The sequence below is a fragment of the Physcomitrium patens genome, chromosome 9 (assembly GCF_059467195.1).
Source record: "Physcomitrium patens ecotype Gransden chromosome 9, ASM5946719v1, whole genome shotgun sequence".
In the NCBI taxonomy this organism is placed as follows: Eukaryota; Viridiplantae; Streptophyta; class Bryopsida; order Funariales; family Funariaceae; genus Physcomitrium; species Physcomitrium patens.
In genome coordinates this window covers 18,094,304-18,109,459 of record NC_143418.1, presented here as the reverse complement: position 1 = coordinate 18,109,459, position 15,156 = coordinate 18,094,304, and the positions used below count along the sequence as shown (strand labels likewise).

At 40.7% G+C, this 15,156-nt stretch overlaps 2 protein-coding genes and 1 long non-coding RNA gene across 3 annotated transcripts; all 3 read left to right on the top strand.

Annotated features, from left to right (window-relative positions):
* The first annotated feature begins 524 nt into the window (after window positions 1-524).
* LOC112287134 (uncharacterized) lies at window positions 525-4,811 on the top strand. Its single transcript, XM_024529873.3, has 8 exons — window positions 525-1,521; window positions 1,656-1,830; window positions 2,138-2,474; window positions 2,685-2,827; window positions 3,064-3,326; window positions 3,540-3,638; window positions 3,933-4,059; window positions 4,473-4,811. Exons 1-8 carry the CDS (start codon window positions 1,369-1,371, stop codon window positions 4,664-4,666), a joined length of 1,491 nt encoding a protein of 496 aa, XP_024385641.1. The 5' UTR covers window positions 525-1,368; the 3' UTR covers window positions 4,667-4,811.
* A 195-nt stretch (window positions 4,812-5,006) lies between these two features.
* LOC149988403 (uncharacterized) lies at window positions 5,007-5,661 on the top strand. The gene is made up of 2 exons (XR_016504887.1): window positions 5,007-5,238; window positions 5,383-5,661. It is a non-coding gene; the product is annotated as an uncharacterized LOC149988403 (long non-coding RNA).
* A 2,767-nt stretch (window positions 5,662-8,428) lies between these two features.
* Window positions 8,429-14,870, top strand: LOC112286912 (beta-adaptin-like protein A). Its single transcript, XM_024529305.3, has 11 exons — window positions 8,429-9,211; window positions 9,620-9,747; window positions 10,075-10,273; window positions 10,404-10,632; window positions 10,927-11,093; window positions 11,361-11,570; window positions 11,834-11,944; window positions 12,423-12,599; window positions 12,911-13,158; window positions 13,438-13,654; window positions 14,041-14,870. The coding sequence occupies exons 1-11, from the start codon at window positions 8,678-8,680 to the stop codon at window positions 14,329-14,331; spliced, it is 2,511 nt and encodes an 836-aa protein (XP_024385073.1). The 5' UTR covers window positions 8,429-8,677; the 3' UTR covers window positions 14,332-14,870.
* The last annotated feature ends 286 nt before the right edge of the window (window positions 14,871-15,156 follow it).

The window sequence follows — 15,156 nt, the reverse complement described above, 5'->3', positions numbered from 1 at the left end:
TATTATAGCATTATATTTTTCTATAGTAAAAGTTTATTCAGAACTTAAAAGTTGCGTAATTTCTATCTTTGCTAGAATATATTTAAAACTATATGCTTGTTTTTTTATGAATGATTTGTTAAAAATTACTAGCAGATGACAAATTTGACCTTTTTTTTTCGGGTCTTTTAGTACACATGCCTGCCGAAGTCAATTACTGTCCTAGATGTCTTGGTAATAAGCCAACGTGACTAGTTTCGCAATGGGAGAGAGACACAGAGCGCAGCAAGCAAGCAAGCAATGGGGGGGGGGGTACCCACAGTTCGGAAGGAACACAAAACACGAGTGGGATGGCTAGTATGAATGGGTAACTTGAGTGAAAGAGAGAGAGAGTGTGGGTTTGTGCTGGATGAGAAGATGGGTCAGCGTTCCTACACACACTAGGCAGTGGATAGTGCTAGTGCTAATGTTAGTTAGTTTGTGTGTGTTTGTGTGTTCGTGTGTGTGGCCTGGTGCCTGGGCCCCATGCATGCATTCAGTGTTTTCTCAACCCTACCATCGGCGTTGTGCTGGTGGAGGTGGAGGTGGGTCAGAGGGGCGGAGGAGCAGCTTCGGAGCGGGGCATCAGGAGGCAAAGCGAGCAGGAGGGAGGAGGAGAATCCATTCATTCCAGCCTTCGTGTGCAGTGGTGACGACGATCCATCCATGCAATGCTTTCGGCCTCGTTGTGTCTCTTCTGCTGAGTGCCGTGTGTGTAACGCAGGAGGAGGACGAGGAGGAGGCATGCCGCTCCTGCTTCTGTTGCTGCTCTTTTCCCAGCTCGCATCCATCACCGACGCGCTCCCCGGGTCTGCTATGGTTGCATCCCACCTCCATTTGCTCTGCAACAAGTGTCCGCGCTCTTATCTCTCCCTTTCCACCGTCTTCCCTGTTGCATCGCTCCCCCCCAGCTTCCCCTCATCTCGCTGGCATCCCTTCTACTCTTATTCCTTTTCTGTCCTTAGTATCCCTCCCACTCCGTCCGCTATATTGTGCACATTCTACTTTTCTTCACTAATCTTTATGCGCCCCACCCGTAGCTAATAAATTGCAAAGTCTCTCTTTGCACGTCTTCACTGCTTGCTTCTCTTCTGTGCCTGCCTGCCTGCCTGCTTGCCATCTAGCACCCTTGTGTACTTTGACTTTCAATTGTCGCAACCTCATCACGCTCTTCTTCTCCGCCCCTTTCCTTTGTTTTCATTTAGTACGCCGATTCCCAATTCCACGCTTACGACTCCTCCCTCCCCACCCTCATGGCATTGCCTCTTACTGTAACCATGCGTTTTATCTGATGTACCACGGCTGCTCTCTCTCACTCAAGTCCTCATTTATACCACCACCCCCGCAGCCATGGCCGCTATCAATGTCCTCCGCCTCTCCTGCGCTCCCTCTACCATGGCTCCCCACTTCTGGAACCATCCTGCCTCCCGCCGTGTGGCGACTCGCTTTGTCGTGTGCTCCGCTTCGGGTGCTGCTGCCTTTCCTTCGGACTCCTTTCCTAAGGCCAGTCACCTTTCCCACTTTAATTCAACTCCATCTCTCTGTGTGGGTACCTCTCTGATTTTAGTTTGGCATTCTTTTTCTTTGCTTTGGTGATGAGCTCCGCATCCTGCTTATGAAATATTCATAGCTTACAGACTGGGGAAAGTCCTGCCAATAACGACCTGCCGAGGATTCAACGCAAGCAGAGATTAGTAGCAGGAGTGGACCAAAATAATCTTGTTGATCCATGGATGCTGGCTGATCGAGACAGTCGCTTCGCCGAGTTTTTCAACGTACAACTGCATTACAAAATTGCACACCCTCCTTCAGGTTTCTCTTTCTCTTACCTTCATGAGTGAAAAAAAATTGAACATGCCTTGAGTTGTACTGAATGTGAGTGGTACGTGTAGTGATGCTCATCCTTGGTTTTCTGCTGGAGGTTGCCAACGATGTTCTCATGAACGATTCAACATGTGCTGACTGCCATTTTCTTACTGACTGATGGTAGATTATTTCGTTCGTCACTCGGATTTTTTTTTTTTTTTTTTTTTTTTTTTTTTAAAATACCAGTGCGAGCCCTTTTCCCGAAGTGACTTTCCATCATCCAAAGCGCTATGGTCGGGATGAATTTCTGCAGGCAATGAGTCCACAGACTCAAAAACTTTGCGTCATAACGGCGAGGAGGTAAATAAAGCAACGACAAGGGAACGCAACAATTTACCAGCTGTACTGCTGCATGGGTTTGGAGCATCTTTATTTTCGTGGCAAAGGGTGTTGAAACAACTGGCAGCCATTATTGACTCCAGTGTAGTAGCATTCGATCGACCGGGTTTCGGGCTGACTAGCAGGCCCAAACCGTTAGCAGGGCCAGCTGAGAAGACTGGAAAACTGAATCCATACAGCGTTAAGTTCTCTGCGAAAGCAGCACTGTCATTTGCAGAGTTTCTTCATTCAGAACAAGTGATCCTCATTGGGTAGGTATGATGCTCAACCTAGTCAAAGTTCTCAATATGGTTTTCTTATTCTGTTTTCGGTCTCGGCCTCTTACTGGACGTGCCCTTTATGATAATGATTCTCAGATGCGTCAAAGAAGTCTAGGCTAACCTTGAAATTGCAAGTTGGATTCGTCATTTTCGTCAGTCATAAAGCATGTACTTATAGAATAGCGCGGGGATTTTTGATAGACACTCTGCAGGCTGTCTTGTAGCATTCCAGGCCTATTTAGATGCTCCTGAGAAAGTTGCAGCCATGGTCTTCATTGCGCCTGCTATTGCGGCGCCTATCGTTATGGGGGAAATCATGAAGGCGACCTCTGCATCAATTCCTGGTAACCAATCCTGCCCAATTCCAAAATTTCGATTTTAAAGGAATGTTCAAGTTAGCAACAGCGATTGTTTTGGCTGATCTAATTTCTTGAGCTTTGCCTGAACACCGAGAAGTTGAGGTAGGAACGTGTGCGATACCGCCAAAATTTTGTCTGTATGGAACAATCGTAGTGTGCTCCATGTAGTCAAGAACAAGTTTATACTTGGACAGTCACTATACCTGTATCCAATGATTCAGGGAATGAACAGCTTGCCAGTGGAGTAGACCCGTCCTCGCAAAAGAAGTTCAGACTAATCGACATAGTTTCAGCTGTGCGAGATGCGATATGGTGGATTGTGAGGCAAGTGCTAAAAGCGTTGCAAATTATCACAGCAGCAGTCCAGGCTTTATTCCAGATGCTGCTGCCTGAGAATTTCGTGAAAAATGTAGGATCTGGAATCAGCAGCGTGCGCGACAGACTTGTGACTGCAGTTATTCGATCTTCGCTTACTGTCTGGCTGGTAGTTCCCTCCACGAACAATTATATATATATATATATATATAGAGAGAGAGAGAGAGAGAGAGAGAGAGAATATATATACTCCCTGGATTTCATTGATTAGTGGAGGACATGTTGGTGGACGTTTCAGACTAATCAAGGTTAAAGTTCTGTTGTATTCTTGGATTGAAAAGTTACACTGGTACTAGTAAGGATTCTTCTGGTTTGTTCGCAGGTACGAGTGGTCATGGACAGGTTTGGGACCACGGGAGTGCGTATGGCATGGTATGACCCATTTAAAGCGGACGATATTGTACTTCAAGGTTACACCAAGGTGCACTTCCACAGAGACTACTAAGTTCACACTTCGCGTGTACAAATGTTGTATGGATGGTGTTATAGCGCCCCGAGTTTAAACTTGATGTGCGACCTTCTTTGTGTTCATAACAATGGTGATATCTTCAAATTTGAGCCAACTCTTTAAGTTACGCCATTGGTTGGAGGCGGTTTGATTTATGCTGAAGTCGATGCTGGTACGTAAGTATACATTGTACCCTGCACAACCAATGAGTGTTTGACATTTCTCATATTAAAGATTGTTGTGAAACTGGTGTTGTGTATTTGGCAGCCTCTACAATGCAAAGATTGGGATAAAGCTTTACTGGAATTTGTATTGGCCATGGCCGTGAGCCCGTCTGCGAGCATGGATCCAAAAAACCCACTTGGGAAGCGCCTAAAAGAAGTCACTTGTCCTGGTATGTTATTCTCTTGCTACTTTCTTGATTCCAACACATCACACCTTTAATGCACTTCAATTGTGTGTCGAACTTGTGGGCTTTACCAATTTCGAGCATCAGTTAATCGACCTCAGGGTTTAAACATCTTCGAAACAGGTGCAAGGTTCAGATAAGAAGACTTTGCAATCGCTCTCATGATGACTCCCTGCAAGAGCCCAGAAGTTTTGGAAGACCACAATAAAGTAAAATAAAATACAACACACACACACACACTCACACACACATAGCTAAAGGATGTAAGAAAGAAAAAGCCAAACAAACAAAACATCAAAACAAACAAGAAATTTTGTTGGTTTATTTTCAAATGATATTGTGATGATTATCTTCACAGTGTATTATATGGTAACAAATCAACGTTGTTTTTTCGACAGTCCTCGTAGTGACTGGAGACACAGATCGTTTGGTACCTGGGTGGAACGCAAGGCGATTAGCGGATGCATTGCCAAATGCCGAATTTGCACTGATAAAGAAATGTGGCCATTTGCCTCAAGAGGAGACCCCCGATGAATTGTTGACCATCATCGAAAGATTTATTGCCAAAACGTTTGCTTCGAAGCCTCTCTAGACGCATTCCTGCAGAGACTTAAATGACCTGTGGTACTGTCCAGGAGCGGAGCACTTTAGTGTTGACCATTCCCAATGTTATTTGTCACTTATAATTGATTCATGAATGTTAACATTTCCACCAATACGTGGTGCGTTTGAAACAATATTGATGGGAGTAACTGTCTACCTAGAGTATGGAACAGAATAATCTGGCCACAAGTATTCTCCTGCCTGTACTAGCTGCTTATGGAGGTTGTGGATCAGGTAAGAAGTGATAGAATCGGGAGGCACGCAATCAGTGATGAAATCAACAATGTGGAATGAATCGAATCCTTTGCAGAATGGGAACATCTGAACACAAGAATATAGTAAGCGAAGGATGAGGAACTGGTAGGTGAGAAGACCAGGTGAGCGTGGCCACCATCTGGAGCTGTAATTCCTTGGGTACTCTTGCTTGTCCCACTAAAGTACTGAACCAGCTCACCTGGTCATCTGAAAGCAACCATGAGGAGGAACATGGAGAGAAAAGGGTCAAGAAAAAACGAGAGGGCTGCCACTCATCAGATGTATCAATGCAGTCGGTTCAGGAAGGTTTGTTACCCACCTTTCCGAATCTTCCCTGCATCACTGTGTTGCCTGTTTGGCACGTCGCACCACACAACCTCCTGTATGTCGTAATGCATTATGTCTGAAAATTCTTCGCTTCCTGTGAATGCAAAGTCTGTGTTCCTGCAGGATATCGCAAGAACTGCCCCAGTCAGTGGTTTGGCCTGTCTTTCCTGTGAATGCAGTCTGCATTCGGGGGCTAAAATTCTAAAGCTGTTGTTGGAGAGTCATATTGAGCAGCTTCTTCTTCTCATACCAGCTCAATAGCAGGGCCCTTCTCCAGGCATTTTGACGTCTGTTTTTTCCAAGACAGAAATGGGATGAGGAGTGATTATCAACATCAACATCAACATCAAATTCTGTTAACTCTTGAAATCCACTTTATAAACTCGAGGTCCACACTCTCCTGAAAGACCGCTTGTTATGGACATTCGTATAACAGGGAGTCAATTGGGCAATGCAAAGCAGTGCTGGTGTGACATTACGTAGGGATGCACGAACACAACGACCGTGGGTTCTGGTGAGGTTCATAACTGACGAAAGTAAAAAGAAGTAAAGAAAAGAAAAGAAAAGAAAAGAAAGTATATGGATGTGTGTGTGTATATATATATATATATATATATATATAAAATCATAGTTACTTTTAGTTTTATTCAAAAATATTTATTTATTTGTTTATAAAAATGTGAGCATATATATGTATATATTCTAGTAGAAATCTGCATCTTTGCTCAATGAGAAGACTTCTTTATGCCTCTATTTTGTACCTAAGTTGTTCTATACAATAGTTATATGTCATATTTTCTCAAAAAAATAAAATATTAAGAAGTAATCTGATGTGGTATAGTAATCCTTCTTGATACAAAAAAATATTTGATATAATTTTTAAATTTAGCCTATCTGTGGAAATAACAAAATTTAAAAATTGATATTTGCCTCAAAACAAGTAGATACATTTGAATTTATGATTTTTTACAAAAAAAATAATATACATTCCATAAAAGTTAAAAGAAACTACTTAATAACAATATCTTTTAAAATCCTCCAAGATTTTAAGGAAACCATGTCATTTTGTAAATATAATGAAACAAGAATTGGTATAAGGTAGACTAAATTGATGTGCAAATATTTGATATTAGTGTAAACCTAATAATCCAAATTTCACTTCAATCATTTAGTACTAGCAGAAACTTGTATTGCTGGGCATTGCAATCTCTCACACATCCATCCATTCCTTCATTCATCCATGCTTATTTGTTCTCATGTTTCTTGGTTCTCATGTTTTTTGGTTCCCATATTCTCTGGTTATCATGTTCCCACATTGTCTTATTTTCATATTTCCATATTCTCAAGTTTCCTAGTTCTTTGGTTCCCTAGTTCTCATGTTCCTTGATTCTTATATTTGTTCATATATTCCTTGAATTTCTCAAATTCCTCACATTCCCTTCTTCATGACCAATTAGAAGGCTTCTTTGTTACTTTGTGATATGTCCAAGTTGTATAATAGATGGTATAAACAAAATATAATCATGATTATTGTTCTATTTCAAAACATTGTTGCCATTACAAAAAAATAAAAAATAAATATTATAAGTGAGATATTTAGACTCTTATTGATTGCAATGTTTGAAGGAAATTTGTACATTACTTTTTTCTATTAATTGTATGTTTGTGTACATACCAACAGTTAGAGACAATATTAATACATTGCAAACTTTGGTACTCTATATGTGCAAGTCAGATTTTGCACATTTTTTATTTGATAAAGATAAATAGCAAAAATTAAAATTACTTATGTATGGTTGTAAAATAGAAAAATTTAAGCTTACACACATATATGCTCTATTTTAAAGTTGAGACTTGAACATTTAGTCATTGCATCTCAAAATCATCTTTTTTTTTTTATTAAAAATAGATTTTACATATCAATCTAAATCAGAATTTCATTTCCATTATACATTTTATAGTATTTTTTGAGTAAAGTCTTCATGATTCTATATTATTTTTTACTATTTAATTTAAAATTAAAATAATGTTGCTACCAAACGTACTATTGTTTTAGTCACAATACATTAAAGGTTATTTTTATTATGTTGAATATTTGTAACCAGATAATTAACAGATGACTAATGCATAAAGTATTTAATACAATTAAATGAAGTAGATTTCTAAATTCATCATCTATTAAAAAATAAATTTAGAAAAAATATAAGATGGAAACACCTCTTATCAAATCACATAAATGATTTTTAATAAACTAATATAAGAATCATGGAGCATGTATTTGTTTTTTGATATTTTACTAAAACAGAATAATATTCACAAAATACTTTATTACAAGGAGATGATTTATTTTCTTCTCTCCCAAGATTGGTTCTTTCTGTAAGTTCTTTAGTTTTTGATTGTTGCAATTACTAGAACATTGTAGAAGTTAATACATGAACAAGAAAAAGAAAAAGAAAAAGAAATCCCTTATATATTTTACATGCTTATATTAAGTCGTAGTATTTTATTGGAAATTTGGTTATTAAAGAAGTATCATTTTATTAAATTTAATATGTTTAATTTTTTGTTTACAAATTTTATATTTTGTACAATAATAGACAAGATATATGTGTTAAAGTGCACAAAGCAAAACATAATTCTGGAATAAAAAAATTTGTAGTAATGATTTTTTATCATTTCAAATTTAGTTTATGCAGATTTCGTAACCCAGATCAAAATTTAACTCTGTGCTATTGTTCTAAGTTAAAAATCAACAAAATATTTAGTTATTGAATTCATTTTTTAAATTGAGAATGAATCGTTTTTAAAAAACAAAATTGAATGAACTTCATATAAGTGAGTAGAATTGATGTGTATTTTTTGAATGGTATCCTTCCAGATGTATCATCTTCTCATTCATGTTTTGTTGTTATCAATGTCTAATTTTTTTTGATAATGTTGGTTCAGTATTCCCATAACCGGAGCAGGTGGGGCAAAGACCCGGTATGGAAGGGAGTCAATCCAACAGTCAAAAAGGGTATCAACTCCGTAGACTCCAGAGATATCAATCCATCCGATAGTAAGGGTATTAGTCCACAAAGCAAAGTAGGGTATCAATCAGAAATACCACAAGGGTATCAGGTCGGTGCACGATGAGGGTATGGAAAAGGTATGGAGAGGTCGCTGGCGTGGTGGTCGCTCAGAGCGTGTGAAGGCATTTGCGCTCATTGCCAAGGTCTCCAAATCCTTGCGTGCTCGGTCTCGCGCGCCCTCGCTCTGTCGCCATGGTTTGTTGAAGCTCACATCTCCTCCTCGTACTTGTCCTCTTCCTGCTGCTGCATTGACTGCTTTTGTTTCCTCTCTCAATATCTACCGCTTCCGTTCGTGCTTCCCTGCCCCTTTTAATTCATCCTCTCTTCGCACCCCGCCTGCCCTGACCATGAATGCCGATAATCGCAAGGGCGAGCTGGTCGACCTCAAGTCCCAGCTTCGCCAGCTTGCCGGTAGCCGTCAGCCTGGCGTCGAAGACATCAAGCGTGAGCTTTACAAAAAGGTCATTTCTTACATGACCATCGGCATCGATGTCTCCTCCCTCTTCTCTGAAATGGTCATGTGCTCTGCTACCTCCGATCTCGTCCTCAAAAAAATGTGCTACCTCTATGTTGGCAATTACGCTCGCGGCCATCCCGAACTTGCCCTTCTTACGATTAATTTTCTTCAAAAGGACTGCCACGACGATGATCCCATGATCCGTGGCCTTGCCCTGCGCAGCTTGTGTTCCTTGCGCGTCAAAAATCTCGTTGAGTATCTGGTTGGCCCTCTTCGGTCCGGCCTCAAGGATGGTAATGGTTATGTTCGCACCGTTGCTGCTATGGGAGTGCTCAAGCTCTATCACATTGCTCCCTCCCAGTGTACAGATAACGAGTTTCCGGCCATGCTTAGGGCATTGCTTCTTAATGATCCCGATGCTCAAGTACGATTCCTCTCTACTTTCCTCTTTTCCAAATTCTTGCTAGTTGAAGCAAAGTAGTCTCAACCCCCGGTACTCGATCGCTTGGATTTGATGTAGTCCATCCTCTTGGAACCCTTATTCATTCTCGCCTTGGGATTGTAACCCTCACGCCTTCATCATGATAATGTCTTTGTGTGCTTGGTTATGCATTCTTTTGAATCTCTTTGAATCGCCTGGTGGTAACAACTCAACTTTTTCGTCCGTTTAGCTCAGACATACTCGGAGGTCTCTCTGATCGAGTGTGCAAGTTTCTAATTAAATTCCTTTCCTCTTCTTCTTCTTCGTCTTCTTCTTCTTTATCCCGCTTTCCAATATCTTTCATTTACAGTGCAGAAGAGCTTTGTTTTCCATGTTACTTGAATTTGTCAGGTGGTTGCGAATTGCTTGTGCGCACTTCAAGAAATCTACGCTGCCGAAGTTAACATCTCTCCGGAGACAGCTCTCAGGGACCGAGAGCACCTTCTTAGCAAGCCTGTCATATATTCTCTTCTAAATAGGTGATAAATTCTACGCATTTTAACCTTCAGCAAATTCTTGCAACCTTTCTTTTCATGTAGATGACATGCCAGACCTGTTTGAGTTCTCTTTGAAAGTTGCGACTCATTTCTATGATGTGGATGGTTGGGGTCAAGACCAAAGTCGTTACAAATGGTATTGGTGCCGCTTTTCGTTCGTACTACCTGGGCTAACAGTGTGTTTGTTCTTCCCTCGATTAGCATGTCTCATTTAGGTGTTCTAATTTCCTTTCTTGTTCTTAGTATCCTCAGTTTCCATTGTGATTTAATTTGCCCTGGGACTGGTTCTGAGAGTGCATTGTGGCACAGGATAAAAGACTTCACTGAGTGGGCTCAGTGTTTGGTTTTAGATATGGTCTCAAAGTACATACCATCAGATTCGGATGAGTCGTTCGACATGATGAACATTCTTGAAGATCGACTCCAGCATACAAACAGTGCTGTTGTATTGGCTACCATCAAAGTCTTTCTTCATTTAACAATTTCTATGGCTGACGTTCATCAACAAGTAAAATCCCTTTCCACTGTTTAAGTTTGTGATACTGTTCTTTATTTTGAGTTCGTGCAGCACGGACTCAGCAGATTGTGGTTTTCGTTGGCAGCGACGGAAAATGATTGAGTTTATTTCTTACTCGCAGGTCTATGAGCGAATTAAAGCGCCCCTGCTGACTTTAGTTAACTCCGGAAGTGCTGAACAGACTTACGCAGTCCTGAGCCATTTACACTTGCTTGTTTTGAGGGCCCCTGCTTTGTTCTCAAATGACTACAAGCATTTTTACTGCCGTTACAGTGACCCTACCTATGTGAAGAAACTGAAGTTGGAGATGCTTACGGCTGTAGCCAATGAATCAAACACATATGAGATTGGTAAATTGCAGAAGGGTTCCGCGTTTCTTTTAGCACTACTTTTTATAAACCGGTTTACCTCGACTTATGTAACTTGCATCTGGAACATTTATCGATTTTGTGGTGATTTTCGATTTGAAGCAGCTCAGGAAGTCAGTCTGGAATTAGATTACTTCACTCTTGCATGAGTCCGCCGGGGCGTGGTTCGCTAGGTTAATTTGGCATTTAGTTTTTCTCTTTCAGTTGGATATACAATTTCGACCAGAATGACACACAAGGAGAGGTTTAGTATAATAACTATGTGGTGATTGACAGTGACAGAGCTTAGCGAGTACGCAGCTAATGTGGACGTGGCAATAGCTCGGGAGTCCATTCGAGCTGTTGGGAAAATTGCGTTGCAACAGTATGACGTCAACGCCATTGTTGATCGATTGCTTCAGTTCCTTGAAATGGAGAAGGACTATGTGACAGCAGAGACTTTGGTTTGTGTTATTTCTTGCTCTTGTGTCATTAATTGTTGGTTGTTGTTCTTGTTACGTTTGACAAGGGTAGATGTTACTTCAAGACCAGACTTCTTTAGATTGTCTGCAGTTTTTGTTCCGAGTGGCATCAACCATGAGCTGTGGAGAATATGTAAATGGTTGCGAAATGCCGGGGTGGTTTTTTTTCCTGCCACCCATAGTTGCCATGAGCTTCATGCGACCGCAAGAAAAGATTACCATAATTAATTTCTCATCGGATTTGAGCAGGTATTGGTAAAAGACCTTCTTCGCAAATATCCCCAGTGGAGCCACGATTGTATTGCAGTGGTCGGTAGCGTGAGCAGCAAAGCTGTGACTGAACCAAAAGCCAAGGCTGCATTGATATGGATGCTAGGCGAGTATGCCTATGATATGCCCGATGCACCGTATATCTTGGAGGGGTTTGTTCAGAATTGGACCGAAGAAAATTCTGCTGAGGTATAGAATTTTCATTCAGCTCTCGTAAATCTGATCGATTTGATTCGGTTTTGCTGCGCCCGCATTTGATTATCCTCTTGTCGCCCAAACGTGGTGACTTGTGCATTGAAATCAGTCTGAGATGTGCATGATACCTTTTATCAAGTTATTATACTAAACCTCTCCTTGTGTGTCATTCTGTGTCTGAGAATTTCTGCAATATACTTATTCTTTGTTTACCTGCCTTTTGAAGCGAGGTTGCTAACTTTCATCTTTATTGGCAGGTAAGATTGGAGCTTTTAACAGCTATTACTAAGATTTTCTTTAAGAGACCCCCTGAAAGTATCAAGATGTTGGGTGCTGCGCTTTCGGCTGGACTTGCTGACGCTCATCAGGTATGCTGCATTTTGCTTTTGCTGAAGTGTCACATTTAAATTTGACTTTGATTGTTTTCTGTAGGGTTCTAGTTACGGTTCTGGTTTCAGTGTTCAGCCTACAGTAGGCTGCTTTCACGTTTTCCTTATCGTTTCTGATTGAATGAGTAAGTGTATGTTGTTTGCGGAGGTCATCAATGGGTCCTCGGAATTTTTCAAGAGTAGAGATGGAGCCGCATACTCTTCTGAATATAGTACTGTTGCTCTTTACTAGAATTCTACTTATTTATCTGTGGGGTTTCACAGTAAGTTGCTTATGAAGGAAGTATTTCATATATATATATATATATATATATATATATATCTGGTGAAGAAATATTATTTGAGTAATAAAACATCAAAAAGAATTTCGTGATGTTCAAATTTGGCTTCTAACTTTGGTTTTTAATATGTTTTTTTATAATTGATTTACCACTGATACTTGCTTTGTAAATGGCAGGACGTGCATGACAGGGCGCTTCTATATTATAGGTTACTCCAGCAGGGTGTGGAGGTGGCTGAGCGAGTTGTAAACCCCGCAAAACAAGCTGTCTCTGTTTTCGCAGACACACAGAGCAGCGAGATTAAAGACCGTATTTTTGACGAGTTTAACAGTTTATCCGTTGTATATCAACAGGTAAATTCGTCTTTGCTTATTTTCTGTTATACGGGACCTTAATTATGTTCACGCTTGCAAGTTTTGCAGTAGATTGATTCACTAGTTTAGTAGGCGTGATGGTCCTCGGTGCTAAAAGGCCTGAAAGCAGGTGAATGTACCTCAATATGCTTGATATTTTCTATGTTCAAGCAGCATAGGTTCATCATGTTAAGGGTATATGCGAGTTTGTCCAACCTCTTGCTGTACTGAACTTTTTGTGGTGAAGTCAATATTCGAGGCTTCTGATCAGGGGGGAGTTCCTGATTCAAATTTGTTGTTTGTCTGTGCAGCCCTCGTACATGTTTTTGGACAAGGAAGTCCGGGGGCCCATTGAGCTTGTGGAAGATACAGGACTATTGCCCATGGGACCAACAACTACTGATGATGTGCTGCCTAGCCAACTTGTAGATGCGAATGATAACGACCTCCTTCTAGGCCCATCTGACAAAGAAGATAGCATTGTAGCTGCTAGCAATGGCTCTCATGCTTATAATGGTCCAGACTTGAGTGGCTTTGACAGCTTATCCGCTCCTCAAAGGTTAGTCTACGTCATTTTTTTGTTGTTGTTTGTAAGTTATCAATACATGTAAAATACAGAAGGGTACAAGCTGCAGATAGAGAGGGTAACTAGAAACCTGTTACGTATAGCTTCAATGTAGTAGCACGGTTCTTGGGTTTCTTGCCTAAAAACTAAAATTCGGCGCGGAGAACTGACATGAACGTTTTATTTTTATTTTTATTATAGTCTGTTTGTCCTATCTTTAAGTTACCGTACTGGAATCAAGTTTGACGTTTACTATTACGATGTATTGTACAGATCACAATCAGCAGCTTTTCCCACGCCAACACCTCAGGTGGCAACTACCCCAGCTGCAACTTCTACCTCTTTACTGGACTTCGACGACTTGCTTGGCCTCAACACATATGATGTCTCTACCCCTGCTCCATCTTCTTTAAAGCTTAAGGCTAAACCTTCCTTAGATCCTCAAGCATTCCAACGGAAGTGGGGTCAACTTGCAGTTGCCTCGACTGTGGTACGTGTTTATGTCTTTCTGAACGTAGTCACTCGTCAAGGACAAACGTTGCTTGTAGTCTTTGTAATTTTCAGGATTTTTTTGGGATAAGGGAATGTGACTAATTTATCTTTTTATTTTTCTTCCTGATACTTCTTGGGTTGCGTGTTAAGATGACTACATAAACTAGCCGCCACTAATGACTCTCTTGCCATTAATTTAATCAACTCTTAAACTAAGTGTGCAATTGAAAATTTTTGCTACCTGATATTCAATACGCGATGAGGTTTTTAGGGCTCCTGCTTTGGCCGTTGATGTTATGTGAATCTGGAGTTTAAAGTCTTCCAGTATTAGTTTCATAAAAATGAATGCTTTCTGTGTACTCATATCTTCGTTTTTACCGCCAGGATCACACATTGGCCAACGTAGCTGCTCTATCAACTCCGCAACCGCTCATCCGTCACATGCAAGCCAATTTAGTGGAAGTTATGGCTTCTGGTGGTAAGGCCCCCACATTTAAGTTCTTCTTTTACGCTCAAGCAGCTGATTCTCCTCCAACATCTGGCTTTTTCTTGGTGGAATTGATCGTTAACACATCAACTGCGTCCTCGCAAGTAAAGATAAAAGCAGATGATGCTTCATTAGCACCTCATTTTCAAGAGTTGTTTCTTGCAACATTGGGTTCTTTTGGGTTTTAGTAGAAGTTGCAGCTGTCGGGGTAGCATGATGCGTTATGTTCATTCGGGAATGAGCGGGAGAGGATCTATGCCTCGCACCATGAAAATGGGGCTAGTGCATGTTCTGGTTCTTGCCACTTTCATAAGAGTTGAAATTTATTTTCAGTACATAGTGATACCATTTAGCTCGTAGAGCCTCCTTGTTAGCTAGCTGGCTGAATGCGGTCCATTGAGGTTATCTTTATCTTTGCACAGAGCTGACAAGTGCTGTAGGTTCTAACCCACTGTGCTCAACACAGAGCGTCCAGTTTGAAACAACATTGTTGTATGTAGTTAAAATATCTGAAATGTCCAGAGAAGATTTAACCTTTCAGTCCTGATGTTTTGCATTGTGCACCGCGCTAAACATTTAGAACATGATTGGGAACACACCGATTTGCTCTTATAGCACCTAGTGTTCACTTTTCAATCAGCTATCATTTTCTGAGTAGTCCTTGAAAAGCTGATTTGGAACTATATAATAAAAATTTGATCCACATAATGTTGAAGTTCACTAAGCACACGGCGATCCTTTGGTGCAAATGCTTTAAATCTTTACATTGTTGTAATTCAAGTGGATTATTTGTACCGAGATACTTGCAGCAGGGGCTAATAAATTGTCATGGCAAGGAGCAATTGAGACTGCTCTGCCTAGTACTGTAGCAGATTGAAGTTCTGTTAAAATCTCGTGAGAGCCATGGCAGACTTCCAGGGAGAAGCGACAAGTAATCAGCCCACAAGCCTCACCTTTGGAGCAAGCCTCGATACCGTCAACACTGCAGTAGGTAGACAAATCAGATCAGCTAT

Coding starts and splice junctions, on each gene's coding strand:
- LOC112287134 (XM_024529873.3), top strand. CDS start 1,369: ATGGCCGCTATCAATGTCCTCCGCCTCTCCTGCGCTCCCTCTACCATG. Junction 3,327..3,539: donor CTTCGCTTACTGTCTGGCTG/GTAGTTCCCTCC, acceptor GTTTGTTCGCAG/GTACGAGTGGTCATGGACAG. Junction 3,639..3,932: donor TACTTCAAGGTTACACCAAG/GTGCACTTCCAC, acceptor TGTATTTGGCAG/CCTCTACAATGCAAAGATTG.
- LOC112286912 (XM_024529305.3), top strand. CDS start 8,678: ATGAATGCCGATAATCGCAAGGGCGAGCTGGTCGACCTCAAGTCCCAG. Junction 9,748..10,074: donor ATATATTCTCTTCTAAATAG/GTGATAAATTCT, acceptor ATTGTGGCACAG/GATAAAAGACTTCACTGAGT. Junction 10,274..10,403: donor TGGCTGACGTTCATCAACAA/GTAAAATCCCTT, acceptor TCTTACTCGCAG/GTCTATGAGCGAATTAAAGC.